At 34.5% G+C, this 23,120-nt stretch overlaps 1 protein-coding gene across 1 annotated transcript in view; it reads left to right on the top strand.

Annotated features, from left to right (window-relative positions):
* LAMA4 (laminin subunit alpha 4) overlaps positions 1–23,120 on the top strand; it is a 170,586-nt gene that overhangs the window by 65,545 nt on the left and 81,921 nt on the right. The window contains exons 4-7 of the mRNA XM_051997568.1: positions 4,065–4,145; positions 17,342–17,556; positions 20,234–20,329; positions 22,885–23,036. Of these exons, the coding sequence (XP_051853528.1) occupies positions 4,065–4,145; positions 17,342–17,556; positions 20,234–20,329; positions 22,885–23,036 (544 nt within the window). The remainder of the gene's footprint in view (positions 1–4,064; positions 4,146–17,341; positions 17,557–20,233; positions 20,330–22,884; positions 23,037–23,120) is intronic.

Genomic DNA, 23,120 nt, shown 5'->3' with positions numbered 1-23,120 from the left:
ATGAGGGGAGCGAAAATAGGGAGCTGAGTATAACGTAGAAGTTGCAAACCCAAGTGCATATAAGAATGATGGTGATCTACACAAAGAGAGGATAATTTAGAAGGCTGTATTTGAAGGAAAAATAATGACTTACTGAAAGAGGAAAGAGAATAATTAGAGAAAAGGTAAATTATTCATGTATAAGAGGAAGGAATAACAGCTGGACCCTGGGAAGAAAGCTGAAAGAGACATTAGAGGTCATCATGTCCACTTTACAGATGAAGCTGGAGAAGGAAATGATAAACCACTCCAGTATCCTTGCCAAGAAAACTCCAAATGGGGTCAGAGTCAGACACAACTGAAATGACTAACCAACAACAAAATGGAAGTGAGAACCCATTTGGATGAGGTCACACATGCCCTGAAATACTGAAGTTTATGATTTGCACTATCTATCCACATTCTACCATCCGGTCCCACCATCAACAATACATAAATTCATATTAAGATCTAACCTATGAACTTGACTTTATTAATGCTGCATACTGGACTATTTAGAGAACTAATTTCAGATACTGATTAAATCAGGAGCCTCTTTTTCTCTATTTCTTTCATTTCCCTCCCCGCAATATTCATGGTCCAGAGGGCTCAAATGCTACAGTTCCCTCAGAAAATTATTATAGCATGGTGAATAGAAGCCTAAACTGAAAGTTCAGAGGCCCAAGTTTTGAGAGATTTTATTTTTTAATCAGTTCTATAAACAATGGAGAGTAGATCTCAGAGCCAAGAATACCTACATTCAATTCTCACCTCCAACATATATTGACTGTGTGATCCTTGGCACAATACTTAATCTCTCAGTATTTTAGGCAACTTTTTGAGACTATTAAATTGAAGTACCAACCTGCAGTTGTAGGAGGCAGTTTCCTGATCTAAGAGTTCTCTATACCAATGAAATCACAAGTCCCTGCCCCTATCCTTTACAAACCCATTGTATGACCTTGAACAAATCATTAAATGTTTGCTACCCCCATTTCTCTGTTAAAAAAAAGCGGGGGGAAGAAAGGAGTGAGAGAAATGAGGTTGGCTAGACTGGAGTCCACTAATCACTAACGGATGTCCATTATCCTTCCAATTCCAACAGTCTGTGATTTTATAATACTGTGACTATATTCAGATATTGAGGTATCAAGAACTTGAGCACATATATTCAGAATTTGGGTTCCCCATTCAAATGGCCATTTTGAAAAGCAAAGAATATAATAGTTGAAAGATTTTTTTAAGCAAAAATGAAAAGAAAGTCTAATTCTCTTATAAAGCCTCCAAGGAGCTTCCAAGAGCATGATGCTCCAACTGGCTTAAAGAAACAGCATGAGACTGAGAGAAGACTGAGAAATAATCCCAGGGTTTTTATATTTTCTTAGCCAACAAAAACCAACTTACCCTAAAATTTAATATAAACAGTTAGTGTTGACTACAACACTAAGTGAACCATGCTGTATTAGAGCTTCCAAGTGACTGAACTCATTGGTTACACAGTTAATCTTAAGGATTGTCTGTATAGATTTTATGTATTTACTTGGGCACTGGCCAGTCATTCTACCCTTTCTTCCCAGTTACTGGGCACCGTGGCAATAGTTGCAATGCAGAGGCACGAGGAGAAGAAAGAATCAATTGAAGGCATACTCCTCCAGACACTAGCAGATGTTTTAGTGCTCTAAATCTAAGGAGTGAGCAACTATATTGTCTTCCAAAAGGAATTATTCAAGAGGCTTTTTTTTATTTTTCCATGTTCTGTACTCTAAACTACCCATGTTTCTCTTAGTGGGCTCAATAATCCAAACCAACAAAATAGATTTTTTTAAAAGATCAAGAAAGAGTAATTTGATTGGAATGTTTTTAGCTAACTGTTACGGAAGATAAATTATCAACATTGTCTTTCCCAGAGAATCACATATTATTTTCTAAGTGATTTTATAAACATCTCCAAACATGGCAAACAAGTCCATTTGTTTTCTCCTAAATAATATTAGCTGAGAGGTGCTGGTATATGCAGCAACATGAGAGCACTATGGCCAAATTTTATTACTTGTACAATAACAGAGCCAAAACTAATTTAAAAGTCTTTAAAACATTCACCTTTGCTCTTTTTGTGTAGAAGGATTCATGTATAGTGGCCAAATCTTACAAATGTAGAAACGGAACACTCAATTTTCCCTGCTTAATCATCAGAATGTTGCCTTCTTACCCAAACATTTCTAATACTTTCCATCTCATTTTTAAATGATTTTTTTTTTGCTTGAAAGTAATTAAGAATTAATTATCTATAGAGAGGGTATAAAAAATTAGAATCTCTTGGCCTGGAAATTCTATTTTTCTGGTCTTAAACAAATAAACAATAGAAAATAAAAGAACAAGTCATACCATAATAAATTCATTTCTTTTTTTCCCCTTTTTTTGTCAGAACAAGAGTAGATGAGGAGAACTCTATGGATATAGTTTATTCTAATCTTAGTGAAATATTTTAATATATCATAAATATTTTTTAAAGAAATTTATAAATCCACCATGTTATTTTCAAAGCTATCCTGCCAATCTGTGTGTCTCTCTGGACTTCCATCTCTTGCCTTCTGTTCACTTTTAAATGTTTTAAAGAATCTTTTTTATTTCCTTTTTTTTTCTACAGTACTATCACTAACCCTCTGTTTCTCCAGAACCTCTCCCAAATAATAAAAATTAAAATAAAATAAAGGAGTAACACAGCAATTGGAACAAATAAGCATAATTGAACAAAACAAATCCATACATTTGCTAGATGCAAAATATACATCACATTCTGCTCAATGGGCACATCACCCTATATAAGGATGTAAGAAATATGCTTCGTTATTGGTCCTCTAGAGACAAAGTTGGTCATAAAATTGATTTGTCTTTCTAAGTTATTTTCCTTTACACTCTTGCTATTACTATAGAAAGTGTAATCCTGCTTTAGTTTATATCACTCCTCATCACTTCAGGCACAATTTTCTAGGTTTCTGTGAAACTATCCCTTTAATTATTTCTTATGATACAATAATATTCCATTATAGTCATATATGATAATTTATTCAGCTACTTCCCAATTGATACATACTGTACTTTTTGTTTCTAATTCTCCACTGCAACAAAAATAGCTGCTATTTTTATTAAAAAATGTTTTTAATACAATTTTTTGTACAAAATATTTTTGTGTATGTATTTTCCCTCTTGATCTATTTGAGATTTAAGACCAAGAATATGGCTGGGTCAAAGTGTAGGCATAGTTTAATGACTTTGGGGACATAGTTCCAAATTGCTTTCTAGAATGACTGAACTAATTCATAGCTCCACCAAGAGTGCTCCATAGAGCCTTTCTTTACTCTGCCCCTACAACAATTGTCATTTTCCTTTTTTATCAACTATTGGATCAATATAACAAATGTGAAGCAGAACCTCAGAGCTGTTTAAATTTGCATTTCTCTAATCATTAATTATTAGAACATTTTTAAATGGTTGTTGATACCTTGAATTTCTTGCATTCAAACTGTTCATATTCTTTGATCATTTATGTATTGGGGAACAATTGTCATTCTTATATATTTGAACCAATTCTTTATTTATCTTTATCAGATAAAGTATTATCAGAGACATCAAAGAAATTTGCTGTCAAAGGTGTTCTTTTTTAAAGTTATTTTCTTGAGGACATGACATTTCTTTTTGTCTTGTTTGCCAATGTTTGCATGGAGTATAGAATATGTAAGTGCTTTAAAAAATGTTCAATGGTTGATTCAAGCTTCTAATCAAGACATAATATATGTAAAGGGTTTTACTCATAATAGATCAGGGCATATATGTAAAGAGTTGTACAATTTTTAAAGCTCCTATAAGTGTCTATAAATAATTTAAGAATAAACTAATGTTTTGGTCAACAAATGACTTAATTATGGAAATAAATGAAAACTTGATAGCAAGATTTTCTGGCAGTAATTTGCAATAGAGATACTCAAAAGTTAAAGATATGTTTCCATTTAAATTATTTTTTCTGATTTTCTCTTCTCAAAATCTAGTTTTGCAGTATCCTGTTACAGAAAAAGTGGTGTGGTACGATGTATTTGTAAAGAAAAATATGCTGGCCCTAACTGTGAAAGGTGAGTTAACAATTTGTATACTTGTATTTTTGTTCAACGTTATATACATCACCTTTTCTAAACTGTAATAATAATGTTTATTTGGTTTTCTTATAAACAACAATAAATGTTTCTCAGAGAAGCATTATGATCTAATGAATGGAGAGCTACCATTAGAACCTGGGTTCAGGTTTTTATCTTGGATACATACAAGATACACTGGCCAGTTACTTAATGTTTCATCAATCTTAGCAACTCTAAGACATGTATTGCAGTGAAGGTGCTAATCAGCACTGATAGAGGAATATTCCTTATCCAAGAATTCCCTATGTCAATAAAATCAAAGGCTTAGACACTATGCTTATCTCAGAGAATATATGCATCTTACATCAAGCAACAGAATGGAAAAAGAAAAAAGATGTATTGACTCTCTCTTCTTTCCTGAAAAGAAACTAAATTTTCATGAAGGTTTAAGGCTTCTATTCCCATTTATCAGCATCCTACTTCCCTCTTTGGGGCCCTCTATATACATTTATAATCAGTGACGTGGTACAGTAGAGTGCTGAACTTGGAATCAGAAAGACTTAGTACAATTCCAGACTTAGTACAATTCCAACTCAGATACTTAATAGCTTGTGATTCTGGACAAGTCACTTAACCCTTTTTGCCTCAGTTTGCTCATCTGTAAAATGAGCTGGAGAAGGAAGTAGTAAACCACTCCAGTATCTTTGCCAAAAAAAAAAAAAAAACTCCTATGAGGTCATGAAGAGTCAGACCAACAAGAAAGCAACAAATGTATATTTACACATGTACTTGTCTGCAATTAGAATATCAGTTTCTTGAAAGTAAAGATTGTTGCATTCTTTGTATTTGTACCTAGTACATTTTCCTGGCACATAATACTAAATAAATGCTTGATGATTAATGGATTGGATAACTGGTAAACCTCCCTTTTTTAATTAAATTTTATTCTTTTTCAACTAAAAAGTATTTATTTTCTCTTCTTCACAGCTTCCTCCATCCCTTAGGATGGAGGAAAAACTTTTGTAACAAATAGGCTGAGTCAAACAAAACAAATTCCCACATTGATCATGACAAAAGCCATATTTAATATTCACTATATTAGTCCATCACATCTCTTGTCAGAAAGTAAAATTCCAGATGATCAATTCTCTGAAATCATAGTTTGTCATTATGTTGGTCACAGTTCTCAAGTCTTTCAAAGTTGTTTTTTCAATTTTTTCTTATAGTATAAGTCATTCTCCTGATCAGCTCCCTTTGCATCGGTTTAAACAAGTTTTCCCAGATTTCTCTGAACCATTCTTTTTATTATCTTATGGCAAAACAGTATTCCATAATTTCTTTGGCTATAGCCCAAACAATGGACAATCTCTTAGTTTCTAGTTCATTGCACTAAAATAGGTGCAATATTTTATATAGACGCATCTTTTCTTCTTTCTTTGATCTCTTTGGGATATGGGCTCAGTACCAACTTGTAGAGTGTTATATATTCTGGCTAAGAATTTATAAGACTTTCCTCTAAGTGGCATTCTAAAGTTTCCTTTCATTCTATCCCATAACAAATGCTGTTTTCTAAGATGAAGGAACTTTAGCTAAGAGACTGGTATAATGATCATTTCATTTTCCTCAAAAAAATGTCACTGTCCATATTTGGCTTGAGGGCTCCATTCAGATCTTAAAGAGTTCAACATGGAATGTCTTAGAAGTATGGGGGGCTTTTCATATCCAGAAGCCATCATGGAACTATGTTCAGACATCCTGGGCAGAGCAAGAGCTGAGCTGTGTGCCAGCTGAGGAAGACCACTAACACACTGAGATCAGGAGAAAAAAGAGGAACATCCAGGGGAAAGGCTCTCCGAATCTTAACAGGCCAGTCTGGGGCTCCAGAAATGGGCTTGGTGTCCAGAGAACAAGTCCCATTACTATACAAGAAGAGTATAAAACAAGAAAAACTCATTTCTCATCAGGACTTATGACATACTCATTTTGAAATGTCAAATATGTAAAGAGAGGGAGAAAAACATCTGATGAATCAAAAGATTCATCTTTTGGGCTGTGCAGAAAGAGTTTTACCAAGACAACATAGAAAATGGAGAGCTGAAAACATGATTACATTTTCTTCCCTCCCCCCAGGAAGATTTCATGGTGAATATCAGATCCCCTGTGTGACAGCCTTTACTATTTAAGGAGCAAATGAGCAGATTGCCTAACCCCTTGATTGTCCCATTTTCTGGTCACTGCATAGTAGAAAGGATTATTAATAAGCCTTGGAACCTCTTTCCTGTATATCTGTGATTTAAAGTCAGTGTAGCTTGCTAAGGATTAATCAAAGTTACTACCTAAGGAGTGTTTGCTGATCCCTGTGAAAAAAAGTTAATGGCCTTGATCCAATTCCTGCTAATTAAATGCAGGACTTTCAGCTAGAAAGTAAGTCAATCCTTTTCTAGTGGCCCAATCCCAGACTTGCACTACAGGAGTTGGTCAACAATCGGTCAGTCAATAATCCTCTATTAAGCATTTGCTATACACGAAAATCTATGTTTAGCTCTTCTTTGGCTATTATTCAATGGTATCTGACTCTTCATGACCCCATACATATGGGGTTTTCTGGACAAATATACTGGATTTTTCCTTCTCCAATTTATTTTACAGATGAAGAAACTGAGGCAAACAAGGTAAATGACTTGCCTGGGGTCACCCAGCTAGTAAATGTCTGAAACTGGATTTGAACTCAGGAATATGAGATTTCCTGACTCCAGGTCCAGTGCTGTATCCACTATGGAAAATAATTGTCACTTTACTCCTAAGCTATGAGTATCACTTTTTGGCTGAGACTGTAACTACAGATAAGAGCTGGGGGAAAGATTCATTTCATCTGCTCTTTCTTCTAAAGCCCTTTACTGATTAGTGGAGCACACTCTGTACTTTCCACCCTTCCTCCCTCCAGTTCCACCAAAGCAACATTATTTCAAGAACTCATCTTAGAAATAAGGATTACCTCATCATAAAGGAAGTAATCAATTCAGGTCACTAACAGAGTTTATCTTGGTGACATAGTAGATAGAGCTCTGCTCTTGAAGTCAGAAAAACCTTCATTCAGATTTGATCCCAATCATTTACTAGCTTTGTGAATGGCTTTTTCAACTTTAAAGTTGGGATAATAACAGTGCCTATCTCTCAGGGTTGTTTGTAAGGATCAGATGAGATATTTGTAAAGCACTTTGCACAGTGTCTGGCACATAATAGGAGCTTATAAATACTTGATGTCTTCCTATATTCCTTTTATATCTACTGCTTGTAATTTGTTATTGACCCCTGGAATAGGATAAGAGCTTCCATTTTTAATTTAGCTGCCTGATAGGATTAATTAAGTTCATAAGATCTTAGATTTAGAGATGAAAAAAACTGGAGAGATCATTTCATCTTTTCATATCAAAGTCAAGTTTCTATGTGTTTTGATTGTGAGCATTCTCTTCACTAAGGCAGATCACAAACTCCCCAGCTTGCTAGATGGTCTTCAGGAATTTTTATAAATAAAATTTCATTGCCCTGAACCCAAAGAGATTATGAATTTGGCTGATCATGGATAATTAGATATTTAGATATAGATATAGATGATGATATAGATAGATTAGTCACCAGGCTATTTAATCAAAACCTTTCTATCCTGTCACTTAATACTCATAGAAAGAGTGCCAAATCTGGTGTCAGAAAAACTCATCTTTGTGAATTCAAATCTTGCCTCAGATACTTCCTACCTGTGAGACTCCAAATCATTTAACCCCATTTGCCTTAGCTTCCTTAACTGTAAAATGAGCTGAAGCAAGAAATAGCAAATTAACTCAGTATCTTTGACAAAGAAAACAAACAAACAAAAAACAAATGGGGTCATGAAGAGTTGGACACAACTGAAAAAAAATGGCTGAACAAAATTTAGGCTCTGTATTATACCTGCATAATCTTCAGGGACCCAAAGTCACTTCCAAACTATTACTGTAACTAAGGTCAAGAGATAGCATAGAGTAAACAGATCTGGATTTAGATCCTATCTCTTTGTTACCTTTGTGACCATAGACAAGTACTTTGTAGTTTGTTATTTTTTTTTTTTACTCTTCAAAATGAGGGAATGCATTAAGACAATGTCAGATCCTTTCCAGTTTTAAGTTCTATAAGATATACAGTCAAGTCTATGTAGATGAGATTTCAAATAAAGAGAAAAAAATAGAACATAAAACAAAATTTAGTCTTGCCCATGTAACATTTCAGAGCAGGATAAAGCATTTGGAGATCAATCTCTTCATGTTCCAGTAAATTGGCAAGTCCCATTCAGGCTACATCTGCACTAAACAAATTTTAAATAGGAATGGATCATTTGAACTTTAAAATGATTGCAAAACTTTGAGTAGACTTATCTATACCTAGTAAAGAACTTTGAGTGTTCATTTGTATATGAAAAGCCCAGGAAATCCATTAAGCTGGCATTGGAAATAATGACTATTTATGGACATCGTTGTTGTTGTTTATTCCTTTCTGAAGAGAACCATGACATCAGGGAGATGATGCCATGACATGCAACTGAATTGGATTTAAGTGAGAGCAGAGTGTGCAAAGTCACTTGCCTCATTTTTTCCCTCCAGAGCCAACTGGACCAGTGGCCAGATATAGATCAGGATGACTGAAATGGCCCTGGATGCAATGGGAGACAAAGTCTTCAACAGGTCTCAGTTTGATTGAAAAGTAAAAGGGGTGAAAAGCATTCCACGAGGGAAAGCCAATGAAAATGCCCAGTCAGGAGATAGAGTTTCTTACATGAGGAAGAGCAAAGGAGGCTTTTCAGTTAGTCAATAAACATTTATTAAGTACCTATTATGTACCAGGCATTGTGATAAACACTGGGACACAGATAGAGGAAAAGAGCAGATAGTTTGTCCGCCCAAAGAGACTGTGTCACTGGATCAAAGAATATGTGTTAGAATATAAGGTATAAGAAGACTAGGAAGGTGTATTGGGGGCTGGGGATATATAGAGATCATAAAGGACTATGATCCCCAAACAGAATGTTTTACACTTGCTCTTAAATGAACAACACTGTTCACCATACTGCCCATCTTACCACTGCTACATACAAGCGAGGAAACTGAGCCTAGAGAACAAATAAAACTCATCCTAGATTACAGAGCTATTAGTGAGATCAGAGCTAGAACCCAGGCCTTCGGACTTCCAGTCCAAAGCTTTTCTAAGCCTATTTCAATGATTCTACATTTTAGGTCTATTATAGACTGCTGTACAAACACTACTTCCCATAAAAACTTGATTACATTTTCTTCTCTGCTCAACTGGAAGGATAATTAATTGATATCTATTTTTATACTTTTTTAATGATGATGATGTTTTCATATTTTCTTGGCATCTAAGAACAGAAGAAAAAGACAGGGAAGCAAGTACATTGATCTCAAAGTGTTTATTAAATTAAATCACAGAATCATACATTTAGATCTGAAAGAAATCGTACAGAACAGTGGGTCCAAACTCCTTATTGGCTCCTAACTGAGGATCAGAGAAGTCACACTGATTGTAAGCATTTAAGATAGATTTTTCTCCCTCAAGTTCACCAACTTACTCACTACCATATGAACTGAATTGAATTTAATTGAACTGAATTAATGGTGACCTCTAGAATGCTCTCAGGTTAACCTAAACCACTAAGCAGGAGTTCAGGAATTCAGTATAATCTCTGTTTTTAATATATCAACCAAATCCCTCTGAAAAGTAGTCTTCTTATTATCCAGAAAATCTTCCTAAAATGAATGTTTCTCTGATAAATAGTGAAATTTTCTAATAGGAAGATAACAAGTCTGTTTTTGACTGGAAATAATTCTAGTCCAGTCTCTGAGGGTTTGGAGAGTTTAGTCATGATCATGTTATTTATTCATTGGCTATGAGATATTGGGCAAGTGGCTTCATATCTTTTCAATCTTTCCATCTCTACCCACTACATTTTCTACCTCATAGAGTTTCTGGAGTGACAAACAATGCATCTAAAAAGGCTTTGAAAAACCCTAAAGCATTAAATAAACATAAATTGGGATTATCTCAGTTTTCTTTCTTTACCACCTACATGGTAGGGATTATGGAGACAGTCCTTGAGTTTTTACAAACTAGGGTAATTGGTGAATTGCAACTGATCACAGAAATCTTCACTGGTGGATGATGGACGTTATAGCTAACTATAAAGGGAAATCAAGGAAAGAAGAGGAGGAAGAGGAAAGAATAGGCCTCCAGAAGTAGACTTGGGCTTTATTCACCTAACCACCTTCAGAAAAGTGGTCTTGGATGCTGAAAACAATGATTTTTGGTCAAATTTGTTTTCCATAAAATAACGTTTTACTGGTTGATATTCACTCTTGAAAACCTGAGCAACGACTAATATTATGAAATTCAAATTTCACACTCATTACGTTGGCTTCAGAACTTTATTACCTTCACTCATTTCCCTGAATTCATTGAATCATTTGGCAAAGCTAGAAATAGAACTGAGGCTTCCTCTATCTAGCCCAAAGCTCAATTAACTGCAAAGTTTCATATTCTCCAGGGAAGGAAACACTCAACACCAGAGGCAGGACTATTAATACACTAACATCTGTATTTTAACTCAAGAAAATCTGAAGGATTTATTATACGTATGGATAGAGAATTGGGAATAGGCCCTAAGCCAAAGATAAGGTCCAGGGATATTCTTGATGAGCTTCCATTGAATTATGATTTTGATGGTATATTCAAAAAGGCTCCTTAGGTGAAGATGATTAGCCTAGGAAAAGACAAGGTAGGTTTATCCTTATGGAAGAATGGATATCAACAGGATTATAATTCTTTTGAGACCATATAAAGAAAAATAAAATGGAGGAAAAGATAAATTAAGTCTCATGGTTAGTGGACTGTAGCCAAGGAAATTGAATAGAAAGCCTTTGACCATATGGTCTAGGAACTAAGGGAGTGGACTGGGAGGTCAGCCCTCCCAGTAACTTAATGGAGGAGTAACTTAAGGCTGATTCAGGCTTCAAATTTCAAATCTCATGGTTCAGTAGCATGAGAAAGTGTTAGTAGAGGAACTAATTTTAACAGTTTCTTTGGTTTTGCCTTTTTTGCATGTAGTATTTATTCTCCTTTTGAAGTTCTGTTCTTGTTTAAGATATCTAAATATCCTAGTTTCTGTTATATTGGACATATTTCACTATAAATTCCTTCAAGATAGAGACTATGTCTCTATGTCTCCTTCATCCTTGCTTCTCCCACAGGTTTATAGAGCAATACATTTGAGTTAGGTGGTCAATCAATAAATAGTTTTGAAATCAAAACCTTTAAAAATATTGTTGATTTTATTTTCTTCAAAAATATCTTACCCCTGCTTCCTGTTCCTGAACCTCATCACCTCACTCCTGTATTACTGAAGCAGATATCTAGTTAGCCTTCCCTTCCTAGTTTCTCCTAGATCTGTAGGAACAAGTTTTTATTTCATTTTTTATATTCTGAAATGGACAAATATCAAATAAAGTGAGAAAAAGAGGATTTTCCATGAAACTATGAATATTTTATATAAGCTTATTTATCTTCTAACAATATATCTACACCCATATTTTATATATATATATATACATAGATTATATATGTACATATTAGATATATCTAGTATAGATTATATATTTATAAAATCAACCTGTAATATTCAAAGCTGTTTTACTTATCTATTTCCTTATACCCTCAGTTTGTACATTTTTTAAGGTTTCAATGATTCTCTTTTATTTGTTTGTTTGTTTTTGGCAACCCTATAACTCATCTTCTCTCTTCTTTCTGTTCGCAAAAGAGACAGACAGAGAGGCAGAGAGAAAGAGACAGAGAAAGGGACAATGAGGGGGACAGGAAAGAGGAGAGGGAAAGAAAGGGGAATGGGGGACAGGGAAGGAAGGAAAGAAAGAGGGGGAGAGGAAGAGGAATGAAGAAACTTGATAACATAGATTGATATTAGGCTAATCATTTTATCCTACTTTAATTTTGCCAATCTTACTCAAAGAATTTGTCATCAATTTAGATCCATAAGGAACTCCATTTTACAGATAAGCAAACAGCCCAAGGTCACATTAGAAGTGAAAGCTGGTATTTGAATCCATATCCTCTAATTATTGAGTCAAAATTCTCTTCCCTATACTACCTCTTGTGGCTCTGAATTGCCTACCACATAAAAAATTGCCTGGTTTTCAAAGCCTTCCATTATATGGCCTCATTTCATTTCCCACTATTTTTTCAAAGTATCTTCTGCCTTACTTAGGTCTTGACCTGAAAATTCAGGATATCCCAAAAGTTTTTAGTACAATACTGTTTCATACTTTGATTGCACTAAGACTTTTGGGACATGCTTAGTCATACCCATTTCACCTCCCCATTTTTCTCCCATTGTTCTCCTTGCTTAAAGTGTTTCTTCCACTCTCCTTTTCTTATGTTAATAAAATCCATTACTTAAAAACCCATATCAGGTTCCATTTTTTCCATAAAAACTAAATATCCCACCCCCATTGAATTCCCTCAATTCTATACTTCTATAGCACTTTCACAAAGTCTATAAAAATAACATTATTCATTTTTAACCACCAAAACAGCATTTATAGTTCCAATGAACAGCATACCCTTCATAATAGTCAATTATATACTTCTTCCATCAATGCTGGTATTGCTCAAAAGGATATCATAATTTTTCTTAATATTACCTTCAGAATCTCTGACTTCTTATGCTGAAAATCCTAAGTAGTGATAAACATTTGTCCTTTGACACTTCAGAAAGGACAAAAAGCTATTGGAAGTCAGTTAGGCAATAAGCATTTATTAAATACCTACTATGTGCTAGCTAATAAATAATGTACTTAATAATACTAATAAAATTTTGAATACAAAATTATGTGTGGCTTAAGTAATGACCTGGATTTTTAGTTATGGTTGATTCTAAAGGCAATTACAAAAGAATACACTTGAATGAAATTGGAATATATATTAGAATAAGTTTTCTACCTATAAAGGAATAACTTTAAAAGATCTCACTAATATAATTAAATTCTAGTATGTTTATTTTTAAAAGCTGCTAATACTCAAACTGTAGGATCATCATAGAATGATAGATTTAAAATTGGAAGCAAACTTAGATGCCACTTCTACCAATTCTTACATTTTATAGATCAGGAAACTGAGGTTCAAATACATTGCTTTCCTAAAATTACACGAGCACTAAGTAACACAGCTGTAATGTACCTCGAGTCTTCTGATACACAAAGAGACAGACATATCCTTGATCTTGCCACCACCTGCAAGAGCTCCCAAAATTCTTTTACCTAATCATAATCTGTTATCATACTAATTCTCCTTCTATGTTGCAAATTTTAATACTTTTCATCATTTTCACTAGGCTTTCGAATCCCTCCATCCCTTAATTCTTTTAAGTCCATCATTCCTACACTGGCTACATGTACTTTCTTTCCCCATCTTGACCCTTGGTCAACTCAGTTCAACTCTGTAAGGCTCTCTTCCCTCTAATCCCTTCTTCTTACCACATGATATTATCCTTAGCCTTGAATTAATCCCACTATCTGCTTCCATTGTTCCTACTCACAGTTTGCTAATGAAGCTAAAGAAAATGGTGAAATTGTACAGATTACAATCCACTACAAATTTGGGTTGTGTGATTTTAACTAGGTGTTCAATGTGACAAAGCAATCCTTTTATACTTCCCTAATCAATTCAGCATCCCACTTAACACAATGACTTTTCTAGATCTTTTCATTCTTCCTCAAACCTCCCCACAAATTTCTCTATGATCTTTTACATTGTTCATCACCCTCTTCTTGAGACTCTTTTCTCTAAGTTTTATAACATTTCATTCTTGTCAGATAGCTTTTTTCAGTCTTCATTGTGGGATCTTTAGCTCACGTCTGCCAGGACAGAACCTGGGCCCTCTTCTCTTCTTCCTCTATGCTATTTTACTTGGTAATCCCATCAACTTCCATGAATTCAATTATCATCTCTCTGCAGATGAATCTTAGATCTATCTGAAAACATTAACTCTTCTACTCTCCTTACCAGATACTTAGTAGGCATCTGGAAATGATGTCCCATAAACATCTTAAACTTGACATTACTAAAACTGAACTCACTACTTCTCCCCCAAAAACTTTCCTCTCTTTCTAATTTTCCCATTACTGTTGAGAATAACACTATCTTCCCAATCAATAAGGCTCACACACTAAGAGTCAACCTTGATTTTTTATTCTCAGTCTTTCTATCCAATCTGTTGCCAAAATCCTTACAGATGGCAGCTTCTATGCTCAACCTTGAATATCTCTAGGGAGTCTTAGAGCTAAAGATGAAAAATAGAGCATTTTAGGCATGGGAGACAGAATTACAAAGGCACCACAGTGAGACTGTAAATGCCATATGTGGAGAACAGCAAGGTCAGTTGGACTGGAATCTTGAGTGAATAAGGGGAAACAATGTGCAATCAATCAAATATTTTCAAAATGTAAAGAGAGAAGAACAATGACATCAATGTGTTGAGTGGCTCCTCTTTGGAAGAGCTATGGTAAAACATGAACAAGAATTTCATAAGAAAGACATAGCTGGGTTACAATTGACACAGATCAAAGGGAATGTACACATTGATGAGAGATAGAATTCATTAAAATAGTGAATTATAGATGTTCTTTGGATCTCCAGATACAGATTGAATCCAGAGGATTCATAGATTGTATAGGGGTTGAAAAAGGAACTTGTACAAAGGAGAAAGAGAAACTTGATTAGAGTTTTAAGACTTCAAAAATAATGGAGTTGTTTACAAATACACTTGAGTTAAAAATTATCTAGTGTTTCATCTTTAATGAGAAATTTTCTTAAGAAATATTTTAGATCAGACAATTTTAAATGGGTTGAAAATTAACTTATTTTCCAAGCCAGAGATTTTTTAATTCATAAAAGTATTGAATATTTTGAAATCAACTTCATTAATTTAAGTCATTGATAAGTTTTTCCCATGACTAAAAGAGAGGTTCTCTGCCTCTATGGAAATAAGCCAAGCTGAATATTAATAAGTCAACTTTTGGAATGTATAATAGTAATTAGAAAACTGAACTCTACTCCTGGGTTTTTCATTAACAATCTATGTAATCTTTTTGACAAGTAACAGTTTCTGGGTACCTCATTTTTCTCATCTGTAAAATGGGAATAATTATGTCTTCCTTCTCAATATGCTCACAAAGTTGTAGTGAATATAAAATGAGATTTGTATGTGGAAATTCTATGGAAAGCATTAAGCTCCATACAAACAAAAGTAGCAGCAGAAGCAGCAACAGTAAAAAAGTAACAGTTAACAACCAATGCTTTAGCTAAAGGAAAAAAAAAGATACCTCAAAAAAAAGGAAGTTCTTTAAAGTTTTTCCCAGCAGAATGTAAGATCCTTTAGAAGAATTATTGTTTCATTTTTTATGTTTATATCTCTAGCTTCTTACATAGTACCTGAAACATAATGGGCATTTAATAAATGTTTTAGAATTGGTTGATTCATTAATTGAAGCCAAGGAGTTAAGCAAATCCAATATCATCATGGCTTTGGCTTCTAATCAATTCCAAAGAAATCATAAAGATGTCAGAAGTGGGACATAGAGTGACCTGACATTGAAAACAAAGAAAAATAATATTTCCCAAAATCCTAACTAAAGCAGCACAAACTGTCCTCAGGAGCAGGAAAGGAAATAATGCCCTTGCATCAATTTTTAAGGGTAGGAGGGGAGCAGGATAGTGCTTATAGCCAGTGACCTACATAAATGGACGTCCTCTGCTTCTGCTAGTGGGAATGAGACTATAAGGGTGGACTGAAGGAAATGCAGAAGGAGTATGTGAGGACTGCTGACATCAGCAGGGAAGGGCATGTACCCAACCTGATTCCCAGACTGATCATAAGCTTCCACTCATATCACCTTTCCCACTCCCTGCCTGGACCTGAACCTCAACTAGATGATACTAGATACCAAGAGAATAGACAATAAAGTAGATGGATGTATGGGAAAAGGGATCTGACAGGACCCCCAGCTGCATCCCTATACACACCCCGTACACACAACCACCCTCCAGCCTTTTGGAAGCAACGGCACACATTACCATGCTCCTAGACCCACTGGGCTCATCAATCCCTGCACAGTATGTACGAGGCAACACCATGGAGGCCTGTGACCTTTATTTCTCCACTGGGGGCCCTGGAATAGTCGCCAAAGCAAATAATTCCAGCTCCCTCAAAATTTGTTGCAATAGGGCAAAACCTCATTCCCTCTACTCTAGTTAAGGTTCTGCTAGTCGCCTTGGAGATTTTCCTTGTTTCATAATAAAATTTTACTTTTGTAACTTCTAAACTCTTTGCTAAAAATTTGAGTTCTGGTCCTTACGAAAATGAAAGGCCTGTTTAATGAAGTGCAACTGTGCCATCTACACATCATTTCCCCCATAAGGCAAGGAGAGAAATACTTTTCCACTTCTAATAAAAATTGGAACAATTCCCAGAGAAAGTAAAACTTCACACAATTTGTGTAGTTGGGGCACATAAGACTACAATTGGGACCAAAGGTTTTTCTTTTATTTTAATAAATAAAATTTTATTGATATATTTTGTTTTAATGTTTATCAAATTTCCCCTGTATCCCTCCCTTTCTGCTCTCAGAGGGCCATACCATATAAGTATTTATAAGGGGAAAAAAAAATTGGTGGGGGAATGCAGTATCAGCCAAACTAATCAATACATCAAAGAACTCTGACAACCTATGCAATGTTCACATCCATGAACCATCTCTGCAAATCATCTTAGCCCACAATAGCTCTGAAGTTTTATGCCCAAGGAATCCACCGGCTCTGCCTTCCCAGTAGCATAGATCACTGCAGGCCCACTTTGTAACCCTTAAAGCATTATAGGAATGAGAAATAGAATTATGACTCTTCTTATCCTTAGGATAGTAGTAGCCAAACAAAAAGTATCTTAGGGATTATTTGTTTTTCTTTTATTAAAGTATTATTCCACAATATTAGGAGAATTAACCTGCTAGGTGAAAAGAAAGAGACTCATAAAAAAGTGAGGAAATTGTTATGTTAATTATTCATGCTTCATGATTCTTATTCAGGTGTGCCCCTGGTTACTATGGAAACCCCTTACTGATTGGGAGCACCTGCAAGAAATGTGACTGCAGTGGAAATTCGGATCCCAACCTGATATTTGAGGATTGTGATGAAGTTACTGGCCAGTGTCGCAACTGCTTACGAAATACCACCGGATTCAAATGTGAACAATGTGCCCCTGGATATTATGGGGATGCCAGGATAGCTAAGAACTGTGCAGGTATTTTATATTTTAACCATTTCCACATAGTTGCTTGACTTTCTTATACACATCCGTTTGGAAAACACTGATTAGCCATCTTCTATGAAAAGTGCTTCACAATTTCACCAACAATATTTTTTGCCAAGATACCTCGAGTAACTTAGAAAATTAAGCAAATGTTATGAGGTAGGAAACTGATACAAATATATTTGGGCAGAAGATAGATAGATAGATTGATTGATTGATTGATGTATATGTAGATATTTTCTTTTATGTTTATTGTTGTTGTGTTCAGTCATTTCAGACTCTTCATGACACCAGTGGGGTTTTCTTGGCACAGATACTAGATGGTTTGGCCTTTTCTTCTACAATTCATTTTATGGATAAAAAAACTGAGGCCAACTGCCTTAAGTAATTTTGCCCAGAGCCACACAACTAGTGTCTGAAAGCAAATTTGAATTCAGGTCTTCCTAACTACAGATCAGATGCTTTTATCCACAGCATCACCTAGCTGCCTTATTCTCATATGTTCATATCCTTCTAAATCTTGTCAAAGGTACTGAGATGCTAAAAAATGATTTTGTGGGGCTATTTGTAGTTTATTTTTTACATTAATCAAATTTCATGAGTTTTTTTATTGACGGGTCAGTTTTCCTGAGATGCTCAATTATTTCTCTGATTGTTTTCTAAAACTTGACATTTCAGTGACACAAGGGCCAAAGAGAGAGCTGAGAGTAGGGAGTGAGACGGTGGATATTCTTCAATAACCTTCTTTCCAAAAAAAAAAAAAAAAATAGACTAGTGGTAGCTCAACTGAAGCCTTAAATAATAATAATAGCTTACATTTCTACAGCATTTAAGAATTTGCAGAGTGATTATTCATGAAGGGCTGTGAATAACTTAAATATTCTCAGAAATACAGTAATCCAAGACAATCTCAAAGGACTAATGATGAAACATACTATCCGCCTCCTGAGAAAGAACTGATATTGATTAAATACAGACTGGAACAAACTATTTTTCACTTTATTTCTTTCATTTTTCCTCTTTTATTCAAACCTTCTTGTACAGAATGACTAATATGGAAATGTTTTACAAAATGCACGTATATAAGCCATATCTCATTACTTACTATCTCAGGGACAGGAGAGCAGAGGGATAGAATGTGTAACTCAAAATTTTCCATAAAGTAATTTTTCAAATATTACTTTATTTTATGCTTACAATTATTCTGAGAGCTAGATACTTCATTACATAGATGAGAAAACTAAGAAAGTTGCTCAGTATCTGAGGACGATTTGAACTCAGGTCTTTCTGGCCCCCAGTCTAGCATTTTTTCCACAATGCCATTTAATCATCTCTGTTCTTAGTATTGCTTTTAAGATTTTCATTAAGCTCAACTTAATATGGCAAATTGTTCTTAGAAGATCAGCTTATTTTTAAAATATTCTGCAACAGTGAGCCATGATATGTATGAACTGATTAATAATTCTGAATTTTATGTAACAGCTAAAGAATCATAATTCTGTTATCTCTTTGAAGCTGACTTTTTAGAACCACCAAGCTGTCACACATCCTTAAGATAGTCACTTAAGAAGTAGAAAAAGTTACAGTTTTATTCAAATATAAAAAAGTCACCATACTTTTTTTTTTAATTTTGCAAATGAAATCCTCTTTTTATATATGGTAAAGAAGAATGGTCTGGTGAGTTTCTGGAGTTTTATTTTGATCTTTGTTGTTGTTTGTTTGTTTGTTTGTTTGTTTTAGTGATCTTAAATTTCATTGACTAAGCCACAGTAGAATTCAAGGAAATAAATGGCAGATAAGCAATAGGAATCTGGTCATTTCCAAGCAGTCCAAATATATTAATAATGCCTATAGCCTGTCTTAATGGTCTCTTCAGTGTTCATAGGAAGATTTGGAGGTTACATATCTGGCTTGTCCAGGTTCCCATACCTCAAGAGCCTAGATTTATTGCTTTGAATTCTCTCCTTAGGTATTAGTGAGCTGCTCTGTGACGTTTATCTGGCAGCTACCATATAGATAATCAATGCTAGAGCCGGAAATAAACTGGAAAGAAATTTTAACCAAAGAAACATGGCCTAGTTTTTCCCAGTGGTATATGCCTGCAGTGGGATAAGAGAAGTACCAAATATGGGATCTGACCATTTGTATAGTCTAGTCCAGGGGTTCTTAATCCGGGATCAATGCTCCAAGGCAATTATAAATAGATTTCATGGGTTTAACAAAAATTTATTTTAGTATATTTGGTTGCTTCTTATATGTTTAAAAGCATTCTGAGAAAGGGTCTAAAAGGTTCACCAGACCATCAAAATGTGTCTATAAACACAAAAAAGTTAAGAATCCCTAACATAGTTAAATTCAGGAAGGACAAGGGGAAGAATATTGGTAGTTTTGCTATTTTTTTCCCTCAATAAAAAATTCTCCTGGAGATAGCTATATTAAAAAAAAAAAAATCACTCCTTTTAGCTACATTAAAAAAAAAAATCAGTCCTTTCTCTGACAATTAAAGTGGACCCCATGGTAAGATATCATAAAGTCTTGGTGTGAGCCCCATCAAAGAGCACATACGTACACAGATGCAAAATGTGAATGGAAAACATGAAAGCACCAGTTCTTTCTCCTATTGAGTAATAAATCAAAAAATCTTTGTTCTTTGTTTTTGTTTCCACAGTATGCAATTGCAGGGGAGGACCATGTGACAGTGAAACTGGAGAATGCCTTGAAGAAAGTTTTGAACCCCCTACAGGCATGGACTGCCCAACTATAAGTAAAAATAACAATACCTGATTTACTAACCTCACTTTTTCTAATATCCTTCAAGTATGTGCTTTTTAACAGTGTATCAGCATTAGTATCTTTCAGGAATACTTGAGTCTGTGGTATTAACTCTGTCTGTACATCCTTTGACAGAATGAACCACAAAGAGAAGAAAATAATTAGGCATAATTAGTACAAATTTATCAGTAAATGCTCTAAAATTAAATAACAACTTTTTAAAAACAGCTTTTAAGATCCTGTTAGGGTCAGTATCTCAATATATTAATAGTAATAATGAGTCAATAATAGTAATAATAAGTCAATGATCAAACATTTTATAATTCAAGAAACTGTTGAAGCAGATGTCAAATTTAATTTTATTTTAGATTTCATTATCCATCCATATTCTAGTGTGTCCTAGGTTCCCAAAGGCCACATCAATAATAGATCAGAAACTCGTTTAGATCTTACCAAATAAGAAAGTTTCTGAGTATGAGTAGATGACAGCTTGACTATAATCCAAAAACCAGTCTAGCTAAATTTAGAAAAAACTCATCAATAATCTTGGTCAGGTGATCAATTATATCAGCTGCAGGAATACAAGAAGGTCCTCTTCTAATGAGTACAAGAGTCATGATATATCCTAATGGAACAGCTCCCACACATGTGAATTTGTGAATCTTTGGAGTATTTCTTTATAATTCTTTCAAGATCTCAGTATGATTTATAGATATTGTCTCACAATACTTCTTTTGGAGGAGATATGGGACAACTTTAATAATAATACTTTGTATGTGTACAAGAATTCAACTTCCAAAACATTTTGGGCTATATTTTCTCTCTTAATCCTCACAGTGATCCTGAGAGTTAAGCTGAGCAGATACAATCGTTCCCATGTTATAGATAAGGGAAGTGATATTACTTGCTCCAAATTACATAGTTGCAAACTGAATTATCAGACTATGTGACCTCTCCAAAATCAGGCCAGATCTTGAGTGAAACCAGGAATAAAATTAAGAGTTCCTGAATCTCTGGTGACTTCATTCTTTATTAAATCATTTCTCTTTTTCTAAAGATTTAAAAATCAATACATACTCCCCAGATAGAAAGGTTTCCATTTAGGAGTTTGGCTTTGATCTTATGATTAAAATAAAAATCCACTTGAAATAAAAGATTCAGATAAATAGTGACATGAAGGATAATGTTAATTTTGAAAGGCATTGTTTTGGCAGAAGTTAATAAGTTAGAGTCTTAGCTTAGTTAAAGTAGAGATTATTTGTGAAATGCATTAAGAGGAATATGGAAAGCCCCTCAAAGTACCTATTTTATTGGTTGGCACTGGTGCCAGAAATTCTCCAGGATTGACTCCCTATTCATGATATCATCCAAAATGAGGTCTTTGGCTAAAATGTAAGAGACTTAACATATTAATAACCATTAACACATTAACATGAACTAATCCATGCTCTCAAAGCAAAGGGAGATTTGGTAGAAGTGATCCTTGGGAAAGGTGAATTATTAATTTCTAGAAAAGGCAGATTCCATCAGGGAAATGATGGGATATTTTTTGCTGCTAGCAGGTAGATACCTGGAAATAAATTGAAAGCAGAGAAGAGGACACTAAATTGAAATAAACCAGGGTATTGAAGTAAGGAGTGATTCTATGAAAACTTCACCTACTATATAATTTTGCCTAGGCCACCCTAAGTAAAAAAAAAAATCTCTTTCTCTGGAAAAGGGAATGTTTCTTAATGAAGCAAACTCCCAATGAATCTTTTCTACCAAGAAGATGGTCATTGATAGGGAAATTTTTCAAAGAAATACGAAGAATGGGGAATAAATTTTGCATACCTAATGGTATAAAGAATCACTTTAGCCCTCCACCCTTGACTAGCCCATGTTCCTTGCTGCTGTTAAACAAATACTTAGAAAGACTATATAAACAAATACTTAGAAAGAACTGGTCATATACATATGTTTAATCCATAAAACCACCTACTTAATGTCAAGAGAAATTGGATGAAATTGGTTTCTGTTATCTCCCACAAGCTCCCTCAAAACTTCATGTTGCATTTTAGGATTCTTTTTTGCCATCAAAGTTCATTTTAATCTTATTGCACTTATCTAAAAATATTTGTCAGGAGAAGTTGCCTAAAATTAGCTGATTTTCTTCATTTTTATATGACCCTATATCCTTTCCTCTTCCTCATTATGATCGCTAGGCAATTATTATGCTCCAAATACGTGACAACCATTATACTAAACACCAAGGATACGGAGAAATACCAAGCTTTATATTTTAATTTGGAGGAGGGTAAAGGCAAAAGAAGACAAATGCAAAAAACTATGTGTGTAGGAGATATGTACCATGTAAATGAATTGGACATGAAGATTAGGACCAGTTTTCGTGAGAAAAATAGAAAACCCTACTCTGGATTTTTTTAAATGAAAGCAATAATAGTCAAAAAATACAGATACATGATGCATGACCTAGCAAAGTCAGAATGTTTTCAGTTTTAAATTACATAGTGAGAGAAAATGGCATTTTCCCATTTTTATCACCAGGCTGTGACAAATGCATCTGGGATTTGACTGATGACCTACGATTAGCAGCTCTTGCTATCGATGAAAGCAAATCAAATTTGTTGAGTGTATCATCTGGAGTAGCTGCTCACAGGCATGTAAATGAAATCAATTCTACTGTTTACTTCCTCAAGGTATGTTTTGCTTATAGGTCTTTGGCTATATTTCCATTTCAGCCTTGTAAGATAAATCTTATCAGCTCCAACTAGTCCCATTCT

The sequence above is a fragment of the Antechinus flavipes genome, chromosome 4, assembly GCF_016432865.1.
Source record: "Antechinus flavipes isolate AdamAnt ecotype Samford, QLD, Australia chromosome 4, AdamAnt_v2, whole genome shotgun sequence".
In the NCBI taxonomy this organism is placed as follows: domain Eukaryota; kingdom Metazoa; phylum Chordata; class Mammalia; order Dasyuromorphia; family Dasyuridae; genus Antechinus; species Antechinus flavipes.
Note: the sequence above shows the minus strand (reverse complement) of the source record. Positions and strands in the feature narration are given on the sequence as shown.